The 25885-nt window shown below is 35.5% G+C and overlaps 1 protein-coding gene across 10 annotated transcripts in view; it reads right to left on the bottom strand.

Annotated features, from left to right (window-relative positions):
* Positions 1-3049: 3049 nt before the first annotated feature.
* Positions 3050-25885, bottom strand: part of REPS1 (RALBP1 associated Eps domain containing 1) — a 66858-nt gene continuing 44022 nt past the window's right edge. For 2 of the 10 annotated variants that reach the window (XM_075748247.1, XM_075748252.1), the window contains 12 exons: positions 24359-24498; positions 19725-19805; positions 16561-16648; positions 15586-15687; positions 13006-13078; positions 10608-10726; positions 9789-9853; positions 8477-8662; positions 6949-7044; positions 6219-6367; positions 5475-5580; positions 3050-4398 (listed from right to left, as the gene is read on the bottom strand). In XM_075748247.1, coding sequence (XP_075604362.1) covers positions 4330-4398; positions 5475-5580; positions 6219-6367; positions 6949-7044; positions 8477-8662; positions 9789-9853; positions 10608-10726; positions 13006-13078; positions 15586-15687; positions 16561-16648; positions 19725-19805; positions 24359-24498 — 1274 coding nt within the window. In that variant the 3' untranslated portion in view covers positions 3050-4329. The remainder of the gene's footprint in view (positions 4399-5474; positions 5581-6218; positions 6368-6948; positions 7045-8476; positions 8663-9788; positions 9854-10607; positions 10727-13005; positions 13079-15585; positions 15688-16560; positions 16649-19724; positions 19806-24358; positions 24499-25885) is intronic. The other 8 variants (XM_075748245.1, XM_075748246.1, XM_075748244.1 and 5 more) reach the window with 8 other exon arrangements.

The following is a 25885-nucleotide window of genomic DNA, read 5'->3' on the forward strand; positions in this document are numbered from 1 at the left end:
AAAAAAGTATTGTAAAATAACTTTGGAGTACAGTACTAGTGTACAACCAGGTACAATTAGTGTACAACCAGCAGTGTACAGGCTAGGTACAGTTAATGTACAATGTAGCTTTAAAGCAGGAAATGCACCTTTAAAACCCATTTGCCAATTTAAAGAAATATTACTGAAAGGAGATTACCAAGTATTAAACCCTCCCCCTCAAACATATAATTGAACTTTGAAAAGCAATTCAAAGACTCCTGTGGAAAAAAAAGGTTTCTATTTTGCTTGGGCCTAATTATTAAGACCACACTATGTAGTCTCATTTGGTTATTAGTATATAGATAACTTTAACATTGCTCCTATACAACCACTAGTTAGTTGTTTTCAAAGACTATTAAGAGAACATAACACTTTTTTGTTATTAGAGAATGAAGTCTTTTAAAGATTTTCTTCTAGAGAGGTGTATTAGAAATGATTAGTACATCAATATGCATGGCAAAACATGCTGGAATTCTGCTCATGAAATTAAGTTGTATGTCTCAAAAAATGGAACTTTGGGGAGTATAGCTGAATACTCAACTGCACATGGACTGTTTTGTAAAGTATTCAAGCAAATTAAGCATGCTAATACGTTTAAAATACACAAGTTATTTTTTTAATCCTCCACATGGAATAAGAATTGCATTATTACTACTCACTTGGGAATAACATGGTTTTGTAACATATTACAATTTCATGAAACTACATCCTACTAGAAAGTAAGACTAGAATGAGCCAGGAGACAGTGACCTCCTTCCCCCCCCCCCCTCCCCCGCAAAAAAAAAAAAAAAAAAAAAGTGGTCCACACTGGGTCATCCATAAAGTTGCATTTAGAAGCAAACTCTGTGCATAGCTGAACGCAGAAGAGTAACTTAACTTTGCCCTAAACGTAGAGTGGAAACACAGCACACCCCATCCATAAGGGACAGAGACATTTCACACAAGAAACAATGCCGCAAATTTATTTTCTTTAGTTTTAAGTTTTTATAACCTCAACTTTGTTTATCCCACATAAGACATTTTCAGTAATAAGAGATCCCCTAGTTCATATACTATACATTTGCAAGTAAAATGAGGGGCATGTGAAGTACAAAAAAATTGAAAATACTAGCTTACATTGGGTAAACTTAAAATACTGCTCAAGAAAAGTGGCTTTTCAGCTTTTTACCTTTGCATTTTGGAAATCCTCTCTGCAGTCCAGAGATAGGTAATAGAGAAAAAAAGCAACTCCAAAGCAGGTGGAATGAAGAAAGAGGCACATTAGTAGGAGAAACAAAGGAAACACAAATCAAACAAGAAGAGAGATGCTCCGTCAATCACAAAGTCCAAAGAAATGCATTTTGTGGGATTTTCAGAAATGCATGCTACTGTCTGTCCATCCATCCTAGCTGGGTACACGAACCATACTCCATAGTATTTAGTAGTCTACATTTACACTTGCAATATAGAGAGCCCATTTCTTGTACGGTACATTATTCCTTGCCCCAAAGAGCTTACAATCTAAGTTCATATAAAGAATGCATCAAGTAGCTAGATCAAGATCAAACAAATGGAGAAGACAGGAAAATAATTTTATAAAGGATTAAAGTTGGGTTACATTACTAAGTGAGGTAACTTCTGAACATCATTGGCAGTGATGTTCTTAAGACGTAACTAATTTTTCAGTTAGAAGCTCTTCTGATCATGAAAAAACGGTTTAAAACGTACTGAATGATGCATTACAAGTAATCCACAAAAATTCTTAAAAACAGACTTGCTGACAAGACGGAAAAATGTTCAGATTGCCTAAGTTCTTCACTTGAGACACTAACTTGTCATTCTACTAGCAAGATATGGATGTTACAGAAATTCATATGTACATGTCACATTTGAATGTAAAAGGCTTCTTACATTTAAGCTTAAAGTGTTAAATTCTAATTTAAGAATCCTGCTGCTGTAAACATAGGCTTAATACTTAAACATTAATATGAAAATAGTTCTATTTTTAAAAAGTATTTTTAACTTTAAAATAAAGTATGGACAAGATACAGTTGGTTTGAAATCAGCATTCTGACTACACTAAGTGACCCACTTTTTTAAACACTGGTTTTGGTACTTGGCAGTTATAATAGAAGAGATTAGTCCAATTTGAAAGGTTTTAGTTTTGTTTTGGGTTTTAGTTTGGTTTTGTAGGGGTTTTGTTTGTTTTGGTTTGGGGTTTTTTTTTGCATTTCCCAAGCTTTATCTTATTTTTGAAGTCAAAGTCTTGCACTTTCTACTAACTGGCAAGACATAGTTGAAATGTAATTTATATGTAACTTTTGTGCCCATTTAGCTGTCATTTCTTAATCCCTTTACATGCAAATAGGAAGTACCATCTTTCATGCAACTACGACATTCGTGTCTTTCATACCAGGGAATCTTGCTTTGGATTATACACATAAGCCATCTGCAACATTTCCATGACATTTGAAAAAAATGTTGGAATAGTTATAGCAATAAAAATTAACCATAGTTATCCAGTCTGTGTATGATAACAAAAAAGAGAAATACTTCTTTTTCACTGAACAAACAGCATATCCAATGGAAAAAATCTGGACTTTAGCTATCCTTTCGAAAGGGAAGCAGATGTTAAGAGAATTTCTTTTAAGCACAGAAATGAGACAGTGAGGATAAGGACTGATAACAAGCAATCCATTTAGTTTTAATTTGGAAAGGTACTCTCAAGGAAATCAAACTAGAAATGAAGACTGAAGAACTAGACATTTCTTTGACCCAAGTCAATACCAGCATTTACTTTTTAGAAGTTACAATTATATTAAATTTGCTTATCGGAGGATACAAAAGGAGTATAGCCACAGATTACCAAGAGAATTTGATCACTTGTGATCTTCCCTAAAAAATGAGGGAAGAAAATGGTGAAGGGATTATGATCAACTGTTTCTCGTATATGCCACAAAAATACAAAAATTTCTTTGCAGACCTGTAACAAAACCCTCCCCCCTACTTGAATTAGTTTCAATTCCCAGGTAAAGATGAATCAACAAAATTAAAATATTGTGCTGTTTTATTGGTGTAAAAATCACACAATTGCTAGTTCTGATTCTGCAGAGATACATCCATGCAGTTAAACATCTATGATCCCACAGCCAGAAGAAGCCATTAAATAGAATATCTGCTGTTAGTCAGCAATTAATGCAAATTTACATATGAGATCAAAAGGTGTGTATCATACAATATACAACAAATCCTAATACAGTACATCAACCTGAATAGCAGGATACACTCAGGGAACTCTGTTAATTGTGAAGCCTGTCTATATGCCAGAAAAATAAGGCCTGGAAACACGATGACAGAAGGTACCCCAGAATTCCTAAGAAGCAAACTGTTCATTTTTTGTTTTTGTTTTTTGCTGGGAATTAGAAGTTCATAGAGGTATTGACACATTACTTGACAATACAATCTGTTATAGTGAAGACTGGTGGATGTGATCTGTTATTAAAAGGTAATGTGTGAAACATGCAATTACAAGTGGTGCTTAGGTAATGTGTAATTAACATGTTGGGGATTTACACCCAACTCTTTTTACAAAAGGGAGGACTGAAAAAGGTCTGTTTGATAGACTACCAGTTGTACCATAAATCTTTATATGCATGCGGCTGAATCAGGATCCTGAATGGACAAAATGTGAACACCTGGCAATCTGTGGTTACATACTCTATAATGTATGCAACAAAAACACAAAATCAAATCCAGTTGATATGGCAAACAGCCTGCAAGAACTCTGTCAACCTGAATAAGTTGGTTTATTGCAAAGAGGCAGGCTTTCTAGAATTGTGAACAGTTTTCCAATTGCGAAAGGCAGCTTGGGAAGTAACATTGGCTGATGACAGATTACTAGTTTTTCTCCTTTCTGGCGCAATAAAATAAATGCCATAACAAAAGAAGGGTTTATGTGCTTAAAGTTTGAAATCAACTGATTAGCAATCCTCTTCTGCAAAGATGTTTCAACAGGAAAAAAGAAACCACTAAAAAATTCCAGTTGGAAATTTTGGCGACAAACTCTGCAAAATCAAGTCCAACAAAGAGCACGGATGCCCACAGAAAATGATGTGAGAGGCAGTGTCACATTCAAGGAAAAAGGTTTGTTTTTTTTTCTCTGCACTGAAATTAAAATACTTAAATACAAAAGTGAACAAATTGACAAAACAGAACCACAACACTTAATGTAGAATAGAGTGCACTGAGCTAGATGCATGGATCTTTAAACAGGCTTTGAAACCAATACCCCTTTCAATATTAGTAAATTCACAGTTAACGGCAGTAGGCTTAGAGGTGAGAGAAGGGTCGAAGTTGTTCCAGTTGGACTTCCAGGGAGATTCTTTCTTCAAGAACATCCTACAAAAGAAAGATTTTCTACTGACTGTCCACAGAGAACGAGTACAAAAATTTTCCCCATCCGATCAAACCTGGCAAGTGTCAGCTTCAGTTCTGAGAACTAACATTCAAGTCTTTTCTAGAAAAATCTAGAGAACTCTTCCCTTAATCTGAATAGAAGATTGGATAGCTAGTAATTACTCATAAATGAAAATCAATACTTTGCTCATAGGTGAAGCCATTTAGTATTTCTTAATTTCTTTCAAATCACCCAAACCCACAAAGTTGTAACCAGCTGCAAACCCAACTATAATATTTTCAAATAAAGTCTAAAATATTAAGGGGGTAAGCTCTCATCTCAGTTAAAGGACTGGAAATTCCCAGTTTTTCTTGTGTGAATTTTACGCACCTCAACTCTCAAACAGTAACAAGTGAAATTCAGACTTAATAGTTTTTAAAATGGCGTACCTTCCAGTCTAGACAGTATTGCATTAATTCATGTTTACATTTAAGGTGTTTTTTATTAACACGATCATTAAAATTAGATATCTGAAGGTAAGAAAAATGGCAAGAGAAAGATGTTAAGATGGTGCCTACAGGTAAATCCAAAACAATAATAGCTGACCTAGACAAACAGATGATTATCGTTGTTCTTATTAAGCTTCAAGTTTTGTATTCCAGATTATTGTATTTGTTTAAAAATATTAATAATTGTATTAAGACTTTAAGGTTTGTTTTTTCCTTCAGAAGAAAGCAAGTCACTTCAGCTGCTCTTCTCAATATTGCTTTTAAAGTATCTGATGACCACAACAGCTACCTCTAATTATTAATACCAAGATTTCTGCTTTCTTATTTTTAGTGTAGCTGAAAGCAAATCAATACATTGAAAAGTGTGGTTTGTAGAAATAAAAGTGTTCCTTGTAATTTCACAAAGTTTGTCACAATTAGGTATATTCTATGATCTACAAAAACAACCAAATATTTTATATCAATATCCTCTGCTATGTATATCATTGGTTTGCAGAGATGCCTGTTACATCACCAACATCCTGCCCTCTCAGGTTCTTCTCTTAAACAGACAAAGATCGTGGAATTACCTTTAGTTGCTGCTGTAGTTCACTATTCAATCTGGCCAAAACAGTGTTGGTTTCCTTGTTACGTCTGATTGATGCCTGAATTGCCTTCTTGTCTTTCCCCACTGATCTGAGAATGTATTAGAAGTATTGTAGTAAGTAATTTCGTCGCTTAGTTGAATATCTCATTTATAGTCCTTCATTTAGAGTCCCTCTTTTTTAAACGAGCAGAATCCTCTCTTCAAATTTTAACTTGTTACACTGTTTATTTTCCCTCTTCTACTCCACTTGATTAACCTTGTTTGTGTGAAAGCTACACATACTTGGTTTCAATGAAACAGCAAGCAGCACATTTAAAAAACTTGTCATAATCAATTTTCTGAAGTCCCAACACACCGTACCACATTCATTTACCTCAAAGTGACTAATGTAATAGTCCACTTTCATGCTAGGATACAAAGAGTGCACATTTTGGACTGTTCATAGCAACCATTATTTAAAATTAAACACTACATCTTAATACTTCCACACTTATTTCCAACATACTTGCAGCAGTTAAAGAGTTCACACTCCAAAATTCAAGATCTCTAAGAGGTCTCCCAGTAGTAGAGGCTTTGGGATGATCTTATTTAAAGCCCAAAAACCTTTAAACTGTTAATCTAATTCAAACACACTCAAATTGTTTGCAACTCCTGGAACAGAAAGCGTGTATGCTGTTTAAATGTAAACTTTCCAGTAACAGATGTATTTATACACTTCTTGGGTTACCTAGGAATAGATGGCTGTGAAGCAAGAACAGCAGCTATGACACCTGTTTTCTGTGTATGTTCCTCAGCTTCAGGTCTTAGCTCATCTTCTGATTTTAATCTTCTGCGAATAGGCTTTGGTGGTGGAGCAAGTGGGGTAGTGCCTTTACCCTGAAGAGGTAAACACAGCCTATTAATTCTCACAAACTGCATTTTTACTTGTATTATAACCTGGTAACTGGTTTGTGTTATATATTCTTAAAATCATTTACTGAGCTAACTGAACTTACAACCCGTCAGACATTTTCTGATGGAGATCTAGCTGCATTCTCATAAGAACCAAATCCTACCCCCAGTGAAAGGACAGTAAGTTGCTACACACTGACAAAGAACTGTGCAAGCAGAAACACCATGGTACAACTGACAATTGCAAATACACATCTCAGAGCACACTTCCCCCCAGTAATTATACATCTGTAACAAAAAGAAGCTACTGTTAAGCAAGCTCTGCATTGAAGTTTTGTTCCGTTTCAAAAATTCGAACACTTACAAGTATCTTAATTCTCTGCTATCTCAAGAATAAAGCTAATCATAAACATCTGAGGCAAAAATTCACCATACATGTGCCTATTTCAAGCAGAAAACAGAGTTCAAGTGTACAGCATACAAAGTTGCTGTTGCAAATGAGAACAGATGTATAATTTCATATACATTAGACAACTGCGCTCTCTTTCCAAGTGTACTTTGCCTACCGCACTAGTGGGGACATTAGCAGGTGCTTTGTCTTCAACTCTTCCATCTGCTTTGGCAACTCTAAGAGAACTCGCAGAGTCAGCGGCCTTTTCAACCTAAAGGGATATAAACTATATTTAGAAAACTACTTCTTAACAAATTTCATTTGGCAACAGTTGGAATAAATACAAGTATGCTGTGTTTCTGATACATGAATACAGTTAACACCTAAAATTCCAGTTCAAGTCTTCTTGAGAAGCACAAGCTGGAATACACCACCACCTGCTTTGGAGCAAAACCATATAAAACTGTCTTGGTCACAAACACTGTTTGGCCTCGGAAGAGCTTACCAAAAAGGCATACAAGTAAAAAGCTGTATGTTCAGAATCAAGTCAAACCTGTCTTTTGATACAAAAATTAAGATTCGATACAGAATCTAAAATCACTATGAAAAAAAGATGAAATAGTTACTTGAAAGTACTCAGCTCTCAAGCATTGTACTCTGGATGTTGGAAGACCTCTGAATAAAATCAAATCCCCAATGTTATGAGGCACTGTATAGTACAAGAGAGGCTGTTGCCTGATGATAAACTGCTACAGCTGTTTCTGCTATTACATTACCACCATTATCTATTTGTTACTGCCAAAGGTTAATCCCTCCAATGAAACACAATGCGACTGTTCCCCATCCACTTCAATGCAAAACAATCCGCAAGCTTAAGCGGTTTTCAGTGGCAGCTTAAGCTAACATAGCCAATTTTGCAATGAGGTACATGGAGAGTGCTCAAATGGTTCTACATCATCGACCTTCCTGATTAAAGGAAGCAAGAACATGCTGCTGATAGTTGGGAGAACTTTAAAGCACTACAGGTACTTTTGCAATGGAGGATGCAGAAGTGCCCCAGACAACTACAAATGCTACAAATTATGAAAGGAAAACATGAAGTAATCCATATAATAGCAGTAAGCTATTATGACATTAATAGGGATAAACTCTGAGGCTTCCAAACTTTTAAGTCCTGTGCCTATAGTAGGAAACAAGGTTTTGTAAACATCTCTAAGGATCTATTACTAAGGATGCCAGAACTCTATTCACTTTAGCTGTCTGTCTGATGCTGTTGAACGAAACCAAATTAATGGAGTTTTAGTAGATGTTTACAATACTTGACAGTCATCTCGTTTATTAAGACAAGACTAATGTAAAACTTAACCAGCAAGTCATTTGAAGGGCTGGCAAGAGTAAGCAGAAGAAAAGTTTTGCCTGTGCTAAGTCTTAAATGCACCAACACAATTATGTTTGTGTGCATATATGCTAGTAAGTACAAGGTCTTTTGAATTACAACCAAGAACTGAGAAAAAAAATTTCTTCTGCCTAGGTGTTTGGCAATTACTAAATAAGCGTAGCAGTGCGTAATGTAATTGCTTTCTAGCAATGGACTGGGACACCATCAAAAAGCCACTGAGTTCAAACAGCAGAAGGAGGTTTTAACAAAGTCTCCTAAGTGTTGGTGATATTAAACAATTGACAAGATCTTCATTTCTGCTCACCTGCAAGACTTCTGAGTGCGTTTCAATTTCATCATCTTCCTCTTTGTTTACACCTGAAACAGCAAATGCCTCAAACTGGCTGAAGTCTGCAAAATTTGGCTGTTCTGGTATTTGTTGAGGTGAGGTACTGGTATGAGCTATTAGGCCTTCAGCATCTACTGGGCGATGCACATGAGGACCTGCACCCTGCAATAAAATAAAAAAGATATTTAGCAATATGGTTCTTAACATAGTTATCTGATGCAAAGAATCTCACCAAACAATGGTTTATGACAGAATGTTAAAAGATTATCTGCCTTTTTAGTTGACAAAAATGTATGTCCTGTCAGTAGGACAAAGTGCATCCCATCCAAGACACAAACAGACAGACCACTCTGTGTTTATAAAAATAGAGAAATATTTAAGAGAAAAGGAAGTTCAATCAGATGTGCTATTATCCAGAGAATGAGACCAAAGATGGATGCATCGTACAACTATCTAGACTCATTGGACAGTAAATGTTTCTGCTGTTATACAGTCCAGCTTGGCTCTTTCAGGCTTGATACAGATTTTTAGTCTAGTTCCATAGGGAAATGTGCTTATGTGATCACACTGCATGGAATATGCCAGTCATTGTACCCTCTTTCCTTGCAGATGATTTCTGGATCCACTGACCTCAATTGCTGGTAACTCAGATTCTAACCAGTAGCTGCTGCTGAAAAGCAACTGAAAATCAGTTTTATCTGGCCCATGTCAGATCTGCACAACAGTTGAAGAATTCAGCTGGTTGAGACAAAGAAAAAAACACTTTTGCAGGATTTGTTTACTACTAAATCAGCCAACTGAACTGACTCAGACCTGGACTGCAAAGATCACCAAGTCCATGACAAAGTAAGAAGTGGGATCACTCCTTTTGGGAGCAGGCATGTTATGTGAAACTATACCCTGTGCTAGACACAGATGGAAGACAAACACTTATTTTGCAAAACTTTGAATGGTTGGTCTCAGTCTGTGTTATGGACTATCAGCTACACAGGGACAGGTAAAGAAATGTAAGCATAACTTTCCTCTCTTTCCTACAACTCAGAGCTCCAGAGCCACTTATTCCTCCCTCAATCTCTACTTTAATCCCTTCTCACGGTTCCACCAGAAGCAATTCTTGACTCAGGAAAGGCTAATATTTGGCTGTAGTCTAGGTTTTGCCATCAGCCACATCATGGCAGTTTCAAAATAATACCAAGCAATACTACTCACTTTAGAGGTAAGTTAAAATTCAGAGTTAGATAAAAATGATGTATCAAGTTAGAGTATGATTTTTCAAAAGTGACATCACCTGTGAAGGCTGTGGTCTTGGAGGCACTGCAGGGGGATAGGCAACAACTCCAGCCTGTTGCTGTCCTGTAAAAGAGGCATCACATTTGGCCAAGATTGTTACTCTTCACATTATAGTGCTATCTAATTTTTTGACTTGTCAACATGAAGAAATCTTGCATTTTACCTACACACTAGCCTGTCATATTGAGGACCACAATTGTAATGTCATCTTTCAAATTTGCAAACAGGCAAAACAAGGAATTGGAACATGGATCTTGCCCTTTGTTCCAGCTCAAAGTACAAACATGGTTATACTTTCCTGATCTTAGTCCTTTTTTTCTTTTACCCTCATTATACACTGTTAACATTCTCATACTTTGTGGTCCTGAACTGAAAAGTACTGATGAGTCAGAAGTACAATAAAAACCCTTAAGTAGAGCATCAAAAGTGACCTTTAATCATTTCCTCTGAAGTGAAATACTTAACACCTGTCTCTAATACATCTGATACCAGAACAACTCCTCTTGAAAATTTACTGGCAGATGCAATTCATTGCATGTGGGTGCACTACCAAAATGTTATTTCCTGACTTTGCCTCCCACACTCATCCAAAGGACTACAAAGCCAGCATTTAGAATTTACTTCTAAATAACCTGTTTAAGCAAAGTGGAGTACAAATTTTAATAAAAACAGGAAGATTGACAACATTTTCAGCTTTCTCACTCAGAAGCAGTATTTTAAAAACAGACTTTAAATCTTTCTTCAGAGGGAAAAAAAAGTCTGCTTCAGGAATATACAAGCCGAAAAATAATATATACTAGGAACACAGTATATCTACCTGGGGTAACCGAAAAAGACCTGTTCATATCTAAAGATGATGATCGAGAATGAGAAGGATGAGGCCTTGGAGGGGGTGGCGGCGGCGCAGTGTTATCTGGAGATGTTCCTGAATGTGATCTGCAAAACATATAAGCTTCCGTAGTGATTTTAGGCAGCTACGACAGAACTGAAATTCAAAAGTTCTTCAAAGTATGCGATTAAAAAAATAAAGTTTGACAGATGGAAAAGAGCCTGATTGTCACTGATTTTGAAGATTGCAAAATCAGTTTTAACCTTCTGGTATTCTCTGATTTCACAATTGTTTTTATATTTCTATTTACTTAAATCTCCGTTATCCAAGTTATTCTTGTATTACCACAAGTAATTCATCTTTGGGAAACCAATAGCTTGACACACATCCTAAACAATGATAACTCAAGAACAGAGAACCCTAAATATGGTAATTCCATCCAGATGGTAGTCACTATAATTTGCAAAGTATATAAGATGTAGTAAATATCCCAATCAGGTTTTTAAACCAGTTAAGTTCAATGTCATTGAAGAAGAATAATATTCTGCTGGACCTGCCTCCATGTATACTGAGCTTAACGAGTATCTCGGCATACAAGATAGCTATTTAATTCTCTGCCTGAAATTTTCCAAATCTATATACTTGGTAGCATCTTCAGAAATTTTAACTCATTCTTAAGTAGGATCACCATCTAGTGGATACCTGTTGTAAGTTCATTGAGCGCACATTCAGAAAGAAGGATGAAGTACTGCACTAAGTGCCATTTCAGTGGGATTTATTGCATACAGAATGTTTGTACAGCTTTCATTTAAAAACAGTTTGCAGAAACTTCCTTACTAGTCCAATTTGACCAAGACAGACTTAATGAATCACTGACATGAATACAGCTACTCTTTCATTCAAGTCATAAATAAGTGATAACATCTTTTCTACAACTGACTTCTGTAACATTCTTCTATAACTATCATAAGAGATAAAACTGGCAGAGGTAAGAGGAACCTAAGTTTCACACAAAACCTGGAATTCCTGAATGGATAAGTCCAGATGGAAAATTGAGTTACTGCAATAAAAAAACTTCACTTTCTCAATATAGTGTCCTTCTGTAACACTGTGTAACCCTCCAGCTGATGAAATACAAATGTAACTACACTGACTCCTAGGGTCATCCCTCTAGCTAGTCTAGTATAAAACACAAAAGTAGGATTACAAAAGGGAGAAAGCGGTTTAAGGATACTCCTGAAGTACCCATTATCTGACATAGCCTTGTCAGTTTTTGCTTTTTGAAAATACAAGTAGTACTCTGGACTAATGGTAGGGTTAAGGAAAATGTCATCTCTATAGATAAAGTTGCAATTGGTGGAAGAGATATCAGTGGAAGGAAGTAAAAGAGGAAGTGGGGGAAAAAAAAATCCTGTATGGACACTGTCAGAACTGCCAGATCTGGACAGAAGCTACCTGTGCTGTAAAGCAGCAACTCATCAGAAAGCTCCACTCATCTACACAAGTTCAGTAAGAGAACTCAACCGAAAATCAGAGGTGAAAAGAACATGTTGGAACCATCATGTTGACAGTGCAAAAACATATGTGGAAGCAGGACATACAATCAAATTTGCCATTAAGTAACAATGGAGGAAAGAAGTTTTCAAGCTGCTGTACTGAGAGGCAATTCCAAATCCTTCTTTGCTACTGAAGTCACCCTCATTATTTTTGGTTTGAAACTTACCTCTGAAACTGATTGTAAGATGGTTAATGGCATAGTTGGTTTTTAAACCTATTCAGGCGGATTTAATGAGAACAATTAGCACCAGCTAGTACAGCACATTCTCTTACATCAAATGATGCTGCTGTTGGTTATGTGCTGGCATAGCTTCCTCCAATCCCTTTATTTATGTAGGGCCTATGCTCTTCATTTATAAAAGCCCATTATTAAAAGAAATTGAGTTACTGCTGTGATATTTCCAATTCATGTTTTTTTCTTCTTTTATGCTACAAAGTTGCAAGGTCCTTCTCCATTAATACCTAATGAATATTTTTAAAAATACAAAAAATTGGTTTCAAGTAACATCATGATCTCCTGTGCTTACATTCCCTTGTGTTTAAGGGGAAAGTCTTCATCAAGATTTCTGACTGAACGTGGAGTTTCATTTGATTGGTCAATCCCAAACAACTTTTTAGGCTACAGTATTTTTTGAATTTTCACTTTACACGTTAACAGGAACAACGTACATTGTTAATACATAAGAAAACTGTCTCCAGATTCCTGAGAGTTCAAGTTAAGAATCTATTTAGCCATCATTTTACAAGCTAGCTGTCAAACAACCAGAAGCTCAGAACAGGCTTCTTTAAACACCTTTTATTTATTTTTTCCAGTTGCTACTCTACTGACCGTTGCCGTGTTACTGTGCTTCCAATTTGCTCTGGATCTGAAGCATAGGAGTCCGAACTGCTGTAACCATCTGCTGGTAAAAGAAAGTACAAAGTTTCATATTTGTTTTGCATCATCAATAAACCCTAATAGATATAGGTAATATATAATTTCAAATTTCCAATTTCTATTTCTATTTTTAAAAAATATTTATGTCCTTGTATTGCTTTCCTGTAAGGTATCATCTGGGCAGTATTCAAAATCCTTGAGTCTGAATAATTGAAGGATCCAGCACAAAACTCCTCTCACTCAATATTTGTTTGTATTTCAATATGGAGGAAGGTAATTTAGATTATCCTTTCCTTCTGATTGCAGTATTCATGATCTTGTTTATATCATTTAGCAGGAGTTTAAAATAACATATTCAAAAATTGTCCTTAATGATATATTGAAGTAGCATGTTGCTTTAAAGTTAAAACAATTTGGGAAAACAGCAGTTATTTTTGCTGCTTTTATTTTTACTTGCATAATAACAGTTTCAACACTGTGGGTGTCCAGCAATCAGAATTATTGCCGAACTTCAGTAGTTATCACTTTCTGAAGTTATAGATCCTCCCTCCTTTGTGCAAGCTGTGTGATTTGGAACAAAGACAATTGTGCAGTTCCTATGCCTGACTTTTCTTATCTCATGCAATGGAAAAGTTTGTCTCTGCTTCCTGGCTTAGGTCTGAGCTGCTATTTACAAATTCATAACTTTCACACTGACTTACTGTTGATGCAAAGTGTGGAAAATAAAGACAATGCTAATTCCTCAACATCAAGATGAAGCTTATAAATCTCCATGGATTCTCAGTTTAAATACTATTTTAATATATTGATCCATAAGCAGTAGAGTGTGAGAAGTAAAATAATTAACCTGCATCTAAATTTTGATCAATAAAACACTAAGAAATCTGTACTCTTCTGCACAATGCAGAAAAAAGCATGTGAACATATGAACAAAATATTCTAGAAGAAATGTTAAGAACATCCATTTATGAAACACTTCCAAACCAGCAATATATATTAAAAAAATCAAAACCAAAACCCTCTTAGAAAAGGATTTGCTTAAATTGAGACTCCCTATTCTCAAATGAATTCTGGCATGGCAAACCAAAACCAAGCAACTAAAGCAAACACTGAAAAATGACTCCATCCCAACAGCTCAAGGAAGCACACTACAGATGTCATCACTGATTTAGCATAGAAGGTGCTCAGATACACTATTAAAGTATGACACTAAAGAACATTAAGAAACATAATTACCAAGACAACAAGTCTGCACAAAAAAATTCCTATTTGTAGTGGTCTTTTAGGCATCAGAAATTAATTTTCTAGAATTAGCTTGTATGACATGATTTATTCGGGATTCAGCTGAAAGATGTTAACCATCCAAATTACTTACAATATTGACAAGAGGCATTTCTTCAGAAAAAGGATGGGCATCCCATGGTAACTCCAGTTTGAGATACTACAGAGTGACATTACATTACACTGCAATGAGGTTTGTTTTATTTCACTATCTTCTTCCTCTGAGGGAAAAATACTTCTTGGTATAGTTACAGGCCCTTTATCAAAGGTTAAGATACACTCGGATAAGAAAAAGGGAGTACAGAAGGGCTCTCAGAACCTAGATCCTGCATATAGTAGTAGTTTCCCCACTGAAAGACTATGTTTGCTCATTCTTTCTTTTGCATCAGAAGACTACCTAGTAAAAACAGAACTCTGCTTGAAAAGACAGACAGGGTCAAGACATTGCTCAGAATGAAGAGTACCACTGAAACAGACTTTGTGAGGAAAGCAAAACACACTGCAAAAGGCACTTTCTAAGTTACTTTTGTATTACAAACCAAAATTCTGTCTTAATAATGCAAAGGACTCAAAGTAGGGAGTTCTTCAAACCTTAGTTTTACTGAAGAGAAGTTCCCAGCTTAAAGAAAACAAAAAAATCTCAGAAACAGACTTCAGAGATTCACTCAGGCTACGTATAATCTGGGACCTCTCTCAATATTAGACAAGTAGACTAATCAAAATAATGCAAAATGTTTTGGACACAGGAGATAATGAAAATCAAAAAGGCTATTAGTAGCAAACAAACAGCTGAAAAGCTGTACCTGAAAAAGAAATCTAGAAGTCTATCACATTTGCTTAGTAGCTAAACCAGATAAGAATTGCCTGACAATTTTGTGGTCAACAAAATTTTCACTTTTCAGAAAATGTCTGGTTACATGGTTCTGAGGAAATAGAATCAAATGCTACTTAGTCAATTCCACTTTCCACACATTTCAATTTCTCATTCTAAGATTAGAAGAGAAAACAGGAAGAGCTGACAAAAAATGAATTTTTGAACACATATGGTAGGAAATCTCCAGTGACATCAGCAGAACTTTCTTAATTACCATTTCTAATATATAATTCACATCAGAAACGTCTCTCTTAGCAGAAGCTCTAAAATGAGATAAACTTATCCTATCTAGCAAGATTTCATTCATTGAAGAATATATCAGATCTACATTTTGTGCAATGTAAAAAAATGAGATTGGAAAGTACTTTGGTACTTACTAACTGTATTTCCAGCTGTAAATTTTACAGATGAACCCATTTTATTTTCTTCTGAGAGATCAGGTGGTTTCACAAGTAGTGGGCTAGTAGGGTTAGCATGATCTAGATGGAAAAACAAGTTTAAATAAACAAGTATATTTGAACTAGCCTTTACTTCTGATGCCAAAGCTTTACATTAGTTTTCAGCCCTTATCTGAAGGGCTGTACTCAAAACTAAAATTGTTGTATTTTAACACTTTTGAGGTATGAATTGTTTTAACTTTGAAGTTTTACATTGTAATAGTGTTATTTCTATTTCCCAGTGTTAGGAGTTGGGAATCTTCACCTATTTAAAAGGCTAAAGAAATTTTAAAAGAAATGTGTTGTGGATACTTGCTTATTCTTGTATGACGAATATTGTGTGTGAGTTACGTGACTTTAGGAAATATTGGCGTATTGGGACACATCTATAGATTGAGAACTCCACTGTTCCTCAAGGAAAATTATCATATATCTTACTTATCATTGACCAGATTATTAAAAAAAGAAGAAGAATTAAGAAAAAAGCCTGCCAATACTCCCAAAGGCTGTCAGGTTTCAAAATAATAAACTCAGCATTTCTGACCACAGACACACCTAGCTTTATCAATGCAGGCTATGCTCTCCCTCTTCAGAGTGTCCTTCAGTATTTAATACGGAAACCTAGACATTCTCCTGGAGGATCAAATCAAATCTACATTATGATGCTCCTAAACTACTCCAAGCAATCAATCTCCTATAGATGGCGAAATCCTCACTGCGGCAAATGGCCAATTCAAACTCTGCACCTGTCTGAACAGTAGTCTAATTCTTAACTCAGAGAATCACATTAATTATGCTGGTTACAACTCCCGATATATTCATCTAAGGAAAAGAAAAAAAGGCAGCATGATTAAGGAAGCAAAATCACCTCTGATTATACAAAACTTTCCTCTTTAGCAAGAGAAAATATCCTACCACTTCCAGTTCTTTTAAGCTCCATTTCTTGCATGTGGATTTTGCTTGGAGTCATTCTTATGGGAACTGGGTGCACAATTGCAGTGTCCTGTGGAGCAGATCAGAGTTAAGTGATGTTAATCTAGTTATAAATTCTTCTATTAAGCGTCTCTGACACCATGTGAAATGTCATTTCTAAACAAAATTTCATAGATTTAATTTTTTACACAGTTCCAGGGAATTGAATATACCCATAAAACCAAAGCTGTATAAGCTCAAGTCTCTCTAATGATTTAGAAGGTGTAACCTGGCATACTACTTTAAAAAGGTACTAGAAATGTTTCTATAGATAACCGTGTTGTAAATAGGACCTGAGTTTTACCAGCTTTCTACCATTTTTGGTATACCAGATATCCATTACTTCAAGTGCATCTTCCAAAAAAAAAAAAAAAAACACCCCAAAAAATCCCCCCCAACCAAACCCAAAACAAAAAAAACCACCCACCCAAACAAACCAACCAAAACGAAACCTACAATTTCAAAACCCTACTCCTCAGCTTGACTTATGATGCCTCAGAAAGTTAGAGAATCACAGAATGGTTTGGGTTGGAAGGGATCTTGAAGATCATTTAGTTCCAACCCCCCTGCCATGGGCAGGGACACCCTCCACTAGACCAGGTTGCCCAAAGCCCCATCCAACCTGGCCTTGAACATTGCCACGGATGGCCTCTCTAAATAGTATGAGTAATTCTCTATAAATAGGTACTTCATAGTAGTTTAAGACAATTAGTTTCAGGAGTCTTTAAAACAGTAAAACCTGCTAAACTTTAGGATAATAAACCCTATGGACTGTATCTATAGATAGGAATTGATCTCACACTTAGGCATTTTCTTTGTAGTTCAGACAAGGGATTCCATTTTAATGTACTTTACAGACAGCCCTTTCCATCTGGTTTGGAGACTGAGTGTGGATAGCTTAAAAAAAAAATCTCAAGACAGACTTATGTTTGTTCACAAGCAACCTAAAAATATGGACGTAGCTGTCTGAGGTTTTTTTTTACCGTCATTCAGAATATATGAACGGGTGGGACAATGACAGCACAAAAAAAATCCCAGAGTATATTCTGTCCCTAGAAATTACAAGAAGTTTCAAAACTACCCTTTTGTATCAGAAGTTTATTTAATCTGTTCTGACTAAAGTAGATCAAATTTATGAAGCATAATACATTTACATTAATATTTTCTAAAATTGTTTGAATTGACTTGCACTACTCTTGTTGCAAATATAAACTTTTAAAACCACTTTCTAGTAACAGCTTAAACACTCTTGTTGCACCAGGCTGGAATTATCATGCAACAATCACTCTTGCTGTAGGTACTTCAATCCTCTGCTGTACTCTAATCTGCAGCTACCCCAAAAACCATGTCTCAAATAGTTACATGGGTTTTTATACAACATATTAATTCAGATCATGAATTTAATTTTACACCAAACAACATGTTATAAACTTTCACTTACAATAGGCAAATTATGTTACCATACCAGGGGATGAATGTACTGTTTTACTCTTTCCACTTATCTTTTACCACCAAAGCATCTGCTTTTCCAACAAAAGGAGAAAAGAACCGGTCTAAGAACTTACTCTTTAGTTAGTTACTAACAACTGCTTGAGAAAGCTGATTCTCTCCTTTTGGAAAGCAGGAGTTGTTCAATAAATCAGTCATATGCATCACTAAAATAAGAAGTCTGCACACTGCTACTGAAAATTTGCTGTCATTTGTTCCTATTTTCACAAGAAAATAAAAACTTTGAAGTATCTATTCCCAAAGTCTGTTACCTTAGCAAAGCATCAAAGATGCTCACCATTCTTTAAATTTTTTCTCAACTACAATCATTGTAAGAAAATGACTCAAGAATGTGATCTCCCAGTAGATTTTTTTGATTTTTATTGAATTTCTGTTTATACACATATGCACACACACATATATATCTATGGCTATATATGAGTTTTCCATATATCATCACTGTTCAACTTTTAAAGTTATAAACGTATGGGAAAAATTTCAAACTTCAGATTTCTGTCATCTAATAATGTGTAAAAATAATTTACTATCTTATTGGGGAAACAAGACAGTGATAGCTCGTTACTGCCAAGCAATTATAAACAGTAAGAAACAACTATAAACTGATTTCTATCATGTTTACTTCATTAAAACATAAAAATACAGTATATTTAAACAAAAAATGTCTTTCAGATGAAAAAGGGCTTGAGCACTAATGTATTTAAAATATATGTATATTTGTACTGTATCTTTTCCAAAGTGGCCTGTTTTAAATCAAAAGCAGTTAAATGCTTATTATGTACACCTATTATTTTGGTATATAATCAAATGGACACTAACACCGTAATTAAATAAAATGGACACTAAGAGTGGTAATTCAATCTATAAGAAAAGCAGGATGAAAGCAGCAGCTAAATACTGAAGTAGGTTTAACGCAGTTCAGAACTGCTTCAATGTCACATACTGTGAAGTTTAAAACCAGCAGAACTTGAAACACTGTAGCGAATTTCTGGCTCCCAAACTTGGCAAGGTATTTAACTACATAATCCTCCAGAGCACTGCTCACTGGGTAAAGCACAGAGGTTTAGCTTGAGAAACTCTAAAAGCCTTATTAATAAGTAACTTGATGAAAACACTAGGAGCATGAAATACCACACCCATTAAAGCCCAGCAGGTTTTTTTGTTCCAATAAAGTTGGCATTGTTAACTCCTAAGACTCTGCAAGCTCAAGCTCAAGCTCTGCAACTTGGAAAAAAAAAACAAAAACAAAAAAACACTGAAGACAATCTGAAACAGGACTGGTTTATCACTGGGAGTGGCCCTTGTGTTGACATATACCGATTTTCAAAAAACTTCATGTTTAAAAACTTTGTGTAATACAGGTTTTGATAGCAGTGTTGCATTACATCAAAATCAAGGGAAAAAAATCATTCTTTGCAGTCAGATATTAAACATGAGTACTAGAGAATTTATATTCCTAACATAAGCAAAAAAATTAAGAAGCCTGCCACCATTCCCCCAAAAGCAGTCCATGGAATCATGCATAACAGCTAAATACAATGAATGGAAATTCAGTGTTAATAAAATTAATTCCAAACAAGCAAGCTAAGTGATTGACTTACAGGATCAGCTGGTGCAATGTTAGAATCAAATTGGGTCAGAGTTTGTGAGCTTGAAGAGCGTTCGCTAAATGTCTCCCACTGCTGAACAGACAGAGGAGAGAAGTCAGCATGATGAGAAAGATGGGAGTAAAAGATCACTGAGGAGATTTAGCATAGTAGTTCGGAGGTTGCACTGGAAAGTCCTACAGTTGCCCTGGGCAGTACTGGACTTGGAAAGCATGCTAATACACATTAAGTATTTCTATTTCAGTTAGACTGTGTGCAACCAAGTTTGTTACCTGTCAATATTCATTTTTACATTCGCATTCCATAATGAAAATACAGGTGCACAGTCAACACAAAAGTACCTTCGGCGTTCATGCTTGCCAATGAAAATCATACCAGCAAAAAAACTCCTTAAACCATTCAAATACTGTAAAGATATAATCAATGCCACATGTTGCATGTATTTTTAATTACAAAAATCCACAGAAAGGTTCCTCAGCTTTGTAGCTGCCAAGTTACATATTTTGTAAATGCTGATTTTCTTACAAAATCCCGGACAAATGAACAGAGTACTCCAACTATACCAGTTCAGCTTGCCAGTGCAACCCCTGAGAAAGGTTTCTATGCTTTAAGAGTATTTTTACAAGTCTGAATCAATGACAAGGCAAAGAATTAAATTCAAACATACTGTTGATTGCTAAAAGCAAATAAGTCAATCTCTGAACAATTTTATAAGATATAGGCATGCTGTATCAATACATGGTTGTCAAGAGTCCTCATGCTTGGTAAGTCAAGCTATAGCCACAACTGGATCAGCAAAGTATCAAAGTACGTAAAATTAGTCTGTGATCCAGAAACCAGATTACAATCACAATAGGAATGCTAAACTTGTTATATTTTAATAAAGTAACAAGTAAATACTAACCAAGTTTCAAACAAAAATTACAAATACAAAATTTTTAGTGCTCATAAAATTTGACAAAAATGGCTTTAGTATAGTTGTAAAAACAAATAAATATTTTTGTCCCATGTCTATAGGCAAATCAATGTAAATGATTCCAGAAGATATAGGACAAACTATGTGGTGTTAGTCAAGCTAATCTCACGTGCTCCTCTACACTGAGCTACATTGGGTGAATGGCCTGTACGTGAACCTAGTCTAAACCAGTTATTTCAGAAATAACTCTTTAACTGTTTACAGTCAGCTAAAATTAAATTCAGAAAATGATTAACCAAATTTCTAAGCGCTTTCATGCATGGTGGCACTGCTCAGAGCCTTACCTCCTCATTTCAAACTTTAAATTAAGGCAAAGATCATGGGATACTGTTTATATGTTTTTTTGGTGGTGGGTTTTTTCCTGGTTCTTGTTGTTAGGTTGTTTTTAAACACACAAAACCGCTGCCTTCATGGACAGAATCTAACAAAATCTTTTTAGTAAGGATGAAAGGTTTCCCTTCCTAATTGCTCTGTCCCACTCCCTGTAATAAACGGTTCACCTCTGCGTCACTCCACCCCTTCATGAAGAGGGCAGCATTGCAAGTAGTTTGGAGCTATACAAACCTGTTGAGTGAGCCAGTTATTACTAAGTCAGAAACTTAATGGCCAAGTTCTGCCAGCCTTTTCCTTCATTTGGCCTCTTGCATTTACACAGCTGCTCATTTTCATGGAACATGCCTTAATATTTATTTTAGGACTACCACTACCCTTTTAAACTTGACTTGGCCAGTGACTTCAAAGTTACTGGTGAGACTGGCAAACAGACCTTTTGATTACAGAAATATTATCTTAATTTTTCAAAACTTCCAGCATCTGTTACAGTTAACAGTTAAGATCAATGCTAAAGTACTGCTGAATTGACTCTTATTCCACTTCTCTGAAGCCAAACTGCAGGACATTTATTAGTTGTCCTCAGGCTCCCTAGCTGGGTACAGACAAATGAAGAACACCTGACTGTGCTGGGGAATATGCTATTTCTGCTCCATCCTGAAGTACTATGAGAAACTAGTTACTGCTAATTCCCTGGTTAATAGAAAGCTACATGTATTGAGGATCTACTGGACTGCATCTCAAACTGTGCAAAGTTTAAAGAGCAATGACAATACAACAGATTTGCTAGGATAAAACTACTAGCTGAAACTAAAATACTTGTCTTCTAGACTTGCAAAAATGTTTCAAAAGTACTTTCAAAAGGTTAATTACTAGAAACACAAACTCACAGCAACCTGAACCATTACTAAAAGAACACCAAGACATTTGAAACAAGGTGTAACAGTTGTGAACTCAAAAAGCAAATCTCCCTATCTCTGTCAAAGCTAATATGACCACATGGCACGAGACTGTTTTCAACAAAAATTTAGTAGGCTTTTCAATTTTTTTTAAGCTCTCAGAACTTAGTGCTCAGCCTTGAGACTAGATGGAAAAGATGTCTGAAGTGAGAAAGAAGTGATGAGGGAAGAGGTGAGAATGTGAAGCACGTAATATCCAAATTAAGGTGGGTTGTCACAGTGCTCTTTATTCTGAAGTTTGAGATTGATGCCTTGGGTCCATGTTTGTGAGCTTACAGTAATGGAGCCTGGTCTAAAAACTAACTGGAGTCTAAAAATCAACTATGAGCTAGAAAGAACAGAGTAACCAACAGTTTTGAAACTAACACCGATGAAACTGCCTGGAAAGGCAGATGATCCAAAGATGCTATTTCAAGCAATTAATTTGTTGATGACAGTTATAAGAGGTTCAAAGAGGAAACAATTAGACTGGTGCCTGCAATAATACCAGAAATTTTTTCATGGCACTAAAACCTTGAAGACTTTGATCTGACTCACGCTAAAAATAAAACGCTGAGGAGCAAGAAACATGCACAGCACTATAGCTGAAAACCCAGAAATTCCTCTATGTTAGAACAAAAAACTCTTAACATTAAATAAATGTTATAATGTTTAAAAAATAAAAGCTCTTAGTATAGTTAGTATCTGGTAGTATATTTAGTGTGAGAACTTTTCCAAACCTCTTAAAATTTTAGTAGATTTTCAGAAAAAAATACCACATTATCTATCTGAATTAATGAAGTCAGTTTTGTAAGACAAGATTTTGGCTGACAATTGTCATTAAGTTTGTTCTACTACTGCAATTATCCTATTCAATTGGTTTGAGCTGCACTGGACACGGAAGGAATCTGTTCAATTATGATGCAGCTTACCAAATGATTAGCTGCTTAAATCTGTATTGGAAACATGAGGGGATGTATCAATGCAAACTTTAATACAGTTGCAGACATTTACAGCTTTTTTTTGCAACAGCTGAATATCTGCTCACCTCCCTCCTAAAACAGCTTCCTACCAGCAGCCTAAGAGTTGTTCTGTCAAATACAACTAAGAATCACTAAATCATTTCCTACATTTTTTATTTGTTAAGGACATCACTGTGAGGCTAGCATTTGCCCTTAAGAGGAACAGCAGACTTTGTAAAGTCCTTCCTCCTGAGAGAGGAAGAAAATTTCCCCTGCTCCTAACTTTAATCCTCAAAATTTGCCTATTTTCTATTTCTTATCAACTCTCCTTTGGTTTGTCTAAATATTTTACTACCAATCTTCTATTCACTTGAAATCTAATGAAGAAACAAGCAAGCCACAAAAAACTCTTTCAATAAGAAAAGCAGGTAAGATAATACTCAGCTACTGAAAGAACTATCTTAGATGTTAAAACAAGTTTTAGATTCTTCCTGAGAGTCTCAGATTATTAAATGAAGACAGTTTTCAAAAAAAATTCAATATTTTCCTTTTTTTTTTCCCCCCGTTATAATGAAAAATTAGCCTACATCATTTTTGTAGTATGGCTGCAGTCAAGAACTCTTTTGAGTCTCTGAAGTAGCTCTTAGAATGAAACATTGGTTTATTCTAAGTCAAAGGCAAAAAAGTTAAAACAGCAACAAGAAGAATTCTAGGAATCAAACCCTTACAAGCTTTTTAAACAATGGACATTTGTGGGGGCAAAAAAAAAAATCCTGTTTGGTAACTTCAGTTTAAATTCTGATAAAAGACTGCTTATATAGCAAATACGTACGGTAAAAGATAAAGCAGCAGTACATAACAGTAAAAATTTAAAATTTAAATAAATTTAGCCAACAGTTGGTTTCAGATTTAACTTCGAGTCTTTACTTTTGAAACAAACCCAGAGCTATGACTTCTCCACATTACTGGTGAGATATTTTATATTTCAGGGTAAAATCACCTCCAGAAATAAGTCTCAATGTCCACATCTGTCAGAAATTTATTCTGAAGTTTTGCAGAAGTGTTGGCTATAATAGCCTTTCAGAGGTAACAAAAGACTCCAACCAAAAACCCACCCTAAATGAAAAGATCAGGCATGAATTCAACTTTTCCTATAAATGCTAGGAGATAATTTTGTGATTAATATAGAGCTTAATCACCTTTAGCAACATTTCAAATAGTAGCTCATCTCACAATGAAACAGAAAAATCAGAAGGAAAACATTACCTTTTTTACAATTTAACGTGTAGAATCTTCCTGTGTCTACTGTCCTGCTAACTCTTTCACAATTTGTGATCAACAATCCACTTATGATGAATTACAGATGCATACACAATTCAGTTATGACTGGTAATGAAATAACTCTTAAATAAAAGTGCTAACCTCACTGCTCTGATTCAGTTCTGGCCAGGTCTGGTTTAGGGATGGCATTGATGGAGACTTGCTTGGAGGTGCTTCTGCTGGAGAGCTGGAGTAACCTACCTCACCAGTCTGTTCCCCAACTTCTGAAATGACAGGAATCACTATAAACCAAAATCATGAATGGCATTCAGTTTACTGTCAAGAGCTGCTCACATCTCATGGAAAGTGCAAAGTACCCTTTGATTTCATCTTTTCCAAGTAAATACTTAGCAGCAGACAAAAAACACTCATTCAAGTCCAGTATACTATTTATCAGGTGCCACTCCTATTCTGAGGATCTTCCTGAAAATTGAACTTTGAAGATTATACTCCGTACTGTACTATCTCCCTGTACTTTGGCTTTTAAAGTATTTTTAGATTTTGATTGCATGTATAAGTAAATATAATTCTTTCTTACATTATAAGAAAATAACTTCACTCTAATGTTTATTACATCAAATTCAGCACTGAGAACTTTATCTTACAGAATAAAATACTTCCTTATAAGAAAGGTCAAAGCAAAACCAGTATATCAATGCAAACACAAACAAAAAAATGTGAAAGATGAAGAAAACCATTCCCTTATATTATTCCCCAAGGAATATTTTAAGTTTTAAGCCTCCTTACTAGAACAATGGTGTTTCCATTCACTACATTTTGCAAACTGAACAAGTCTAGCAGCTGTCACATTGCAACTGTACACAGTTATTTCAGTTTTCTCTGAGCTTTCAGCAAATACAGTCCCTTGCAGAAATACTCCTCCTTCAGAGTTGTACAAATTTTCATGATGCAGTACACTGATTTTTTGTTCTGTTCAAACTATAAGAGAATTAGGTAAAGTAAATCCCAACAGTAGATCAAGTATTCTGCATAACACAGTAACACTCCTCACAGTGTCTTCTATTTTGCTAGATACCATAATACAAGCTAAAGCAATACATTGAAAGCCTCAAAAAACTGAAGTTCGGATTACAGCTGTATAATCTGAGAGGAACAGTTGAAAGTGTGACTGATAAGTGGCTAGACATATTAACAAGATGTTAATATGTCTAAAGAATTAAAAAAATCTGAACAAGACAAAATACTGCACAAGAGGAAAGATGGCTTAATTAAAATTACCATTTAAAAGGACTGCTTGGTAGATATGGGATTGAAGACAACTACAACAAGAATGTGTGATACGCTGTACCAAGAATTGATTAAAATTTATAAAAAGGACTGGTTTCAGGCTCCTGAAGAGCTGAACTCTGCAGCCTGCTCTTCCACTACAACAGCTCAATATACTGTCTCCTGTCTTCCACTCAGAAGAAACTCATAACAAATCCAGTGTCAAATTGAACTGGAAACACTTGAATAGCCAATGGTGACCAACTGCACCTTTAAAAACCAACAATTAATGTATTCAAAGTGCTGCTGGGGACAGCAAGAAGCACAGCCTAAAAAGAATAGCAAAAACACTGAAGTCCAGAAAGAAATTACTTGTCCTATCTTGAGGACAGGACTGACTGA

This window comes from Balearica regulorum, chromosome 3 (genome assembly GCF_011004875.1).
Source record: "Balearica regulorum gibbericeps isolate bBalReg1 chromosome 3, bBalReg1.pri, whole genome shotgun sequence".
In the NCBI taxonomy this organism is placed as follows: Eukaryota; Metazoa; Chordata; class Aves; order Gruiformes; family Gruidae; genus Balearica; species Balearica regulorum.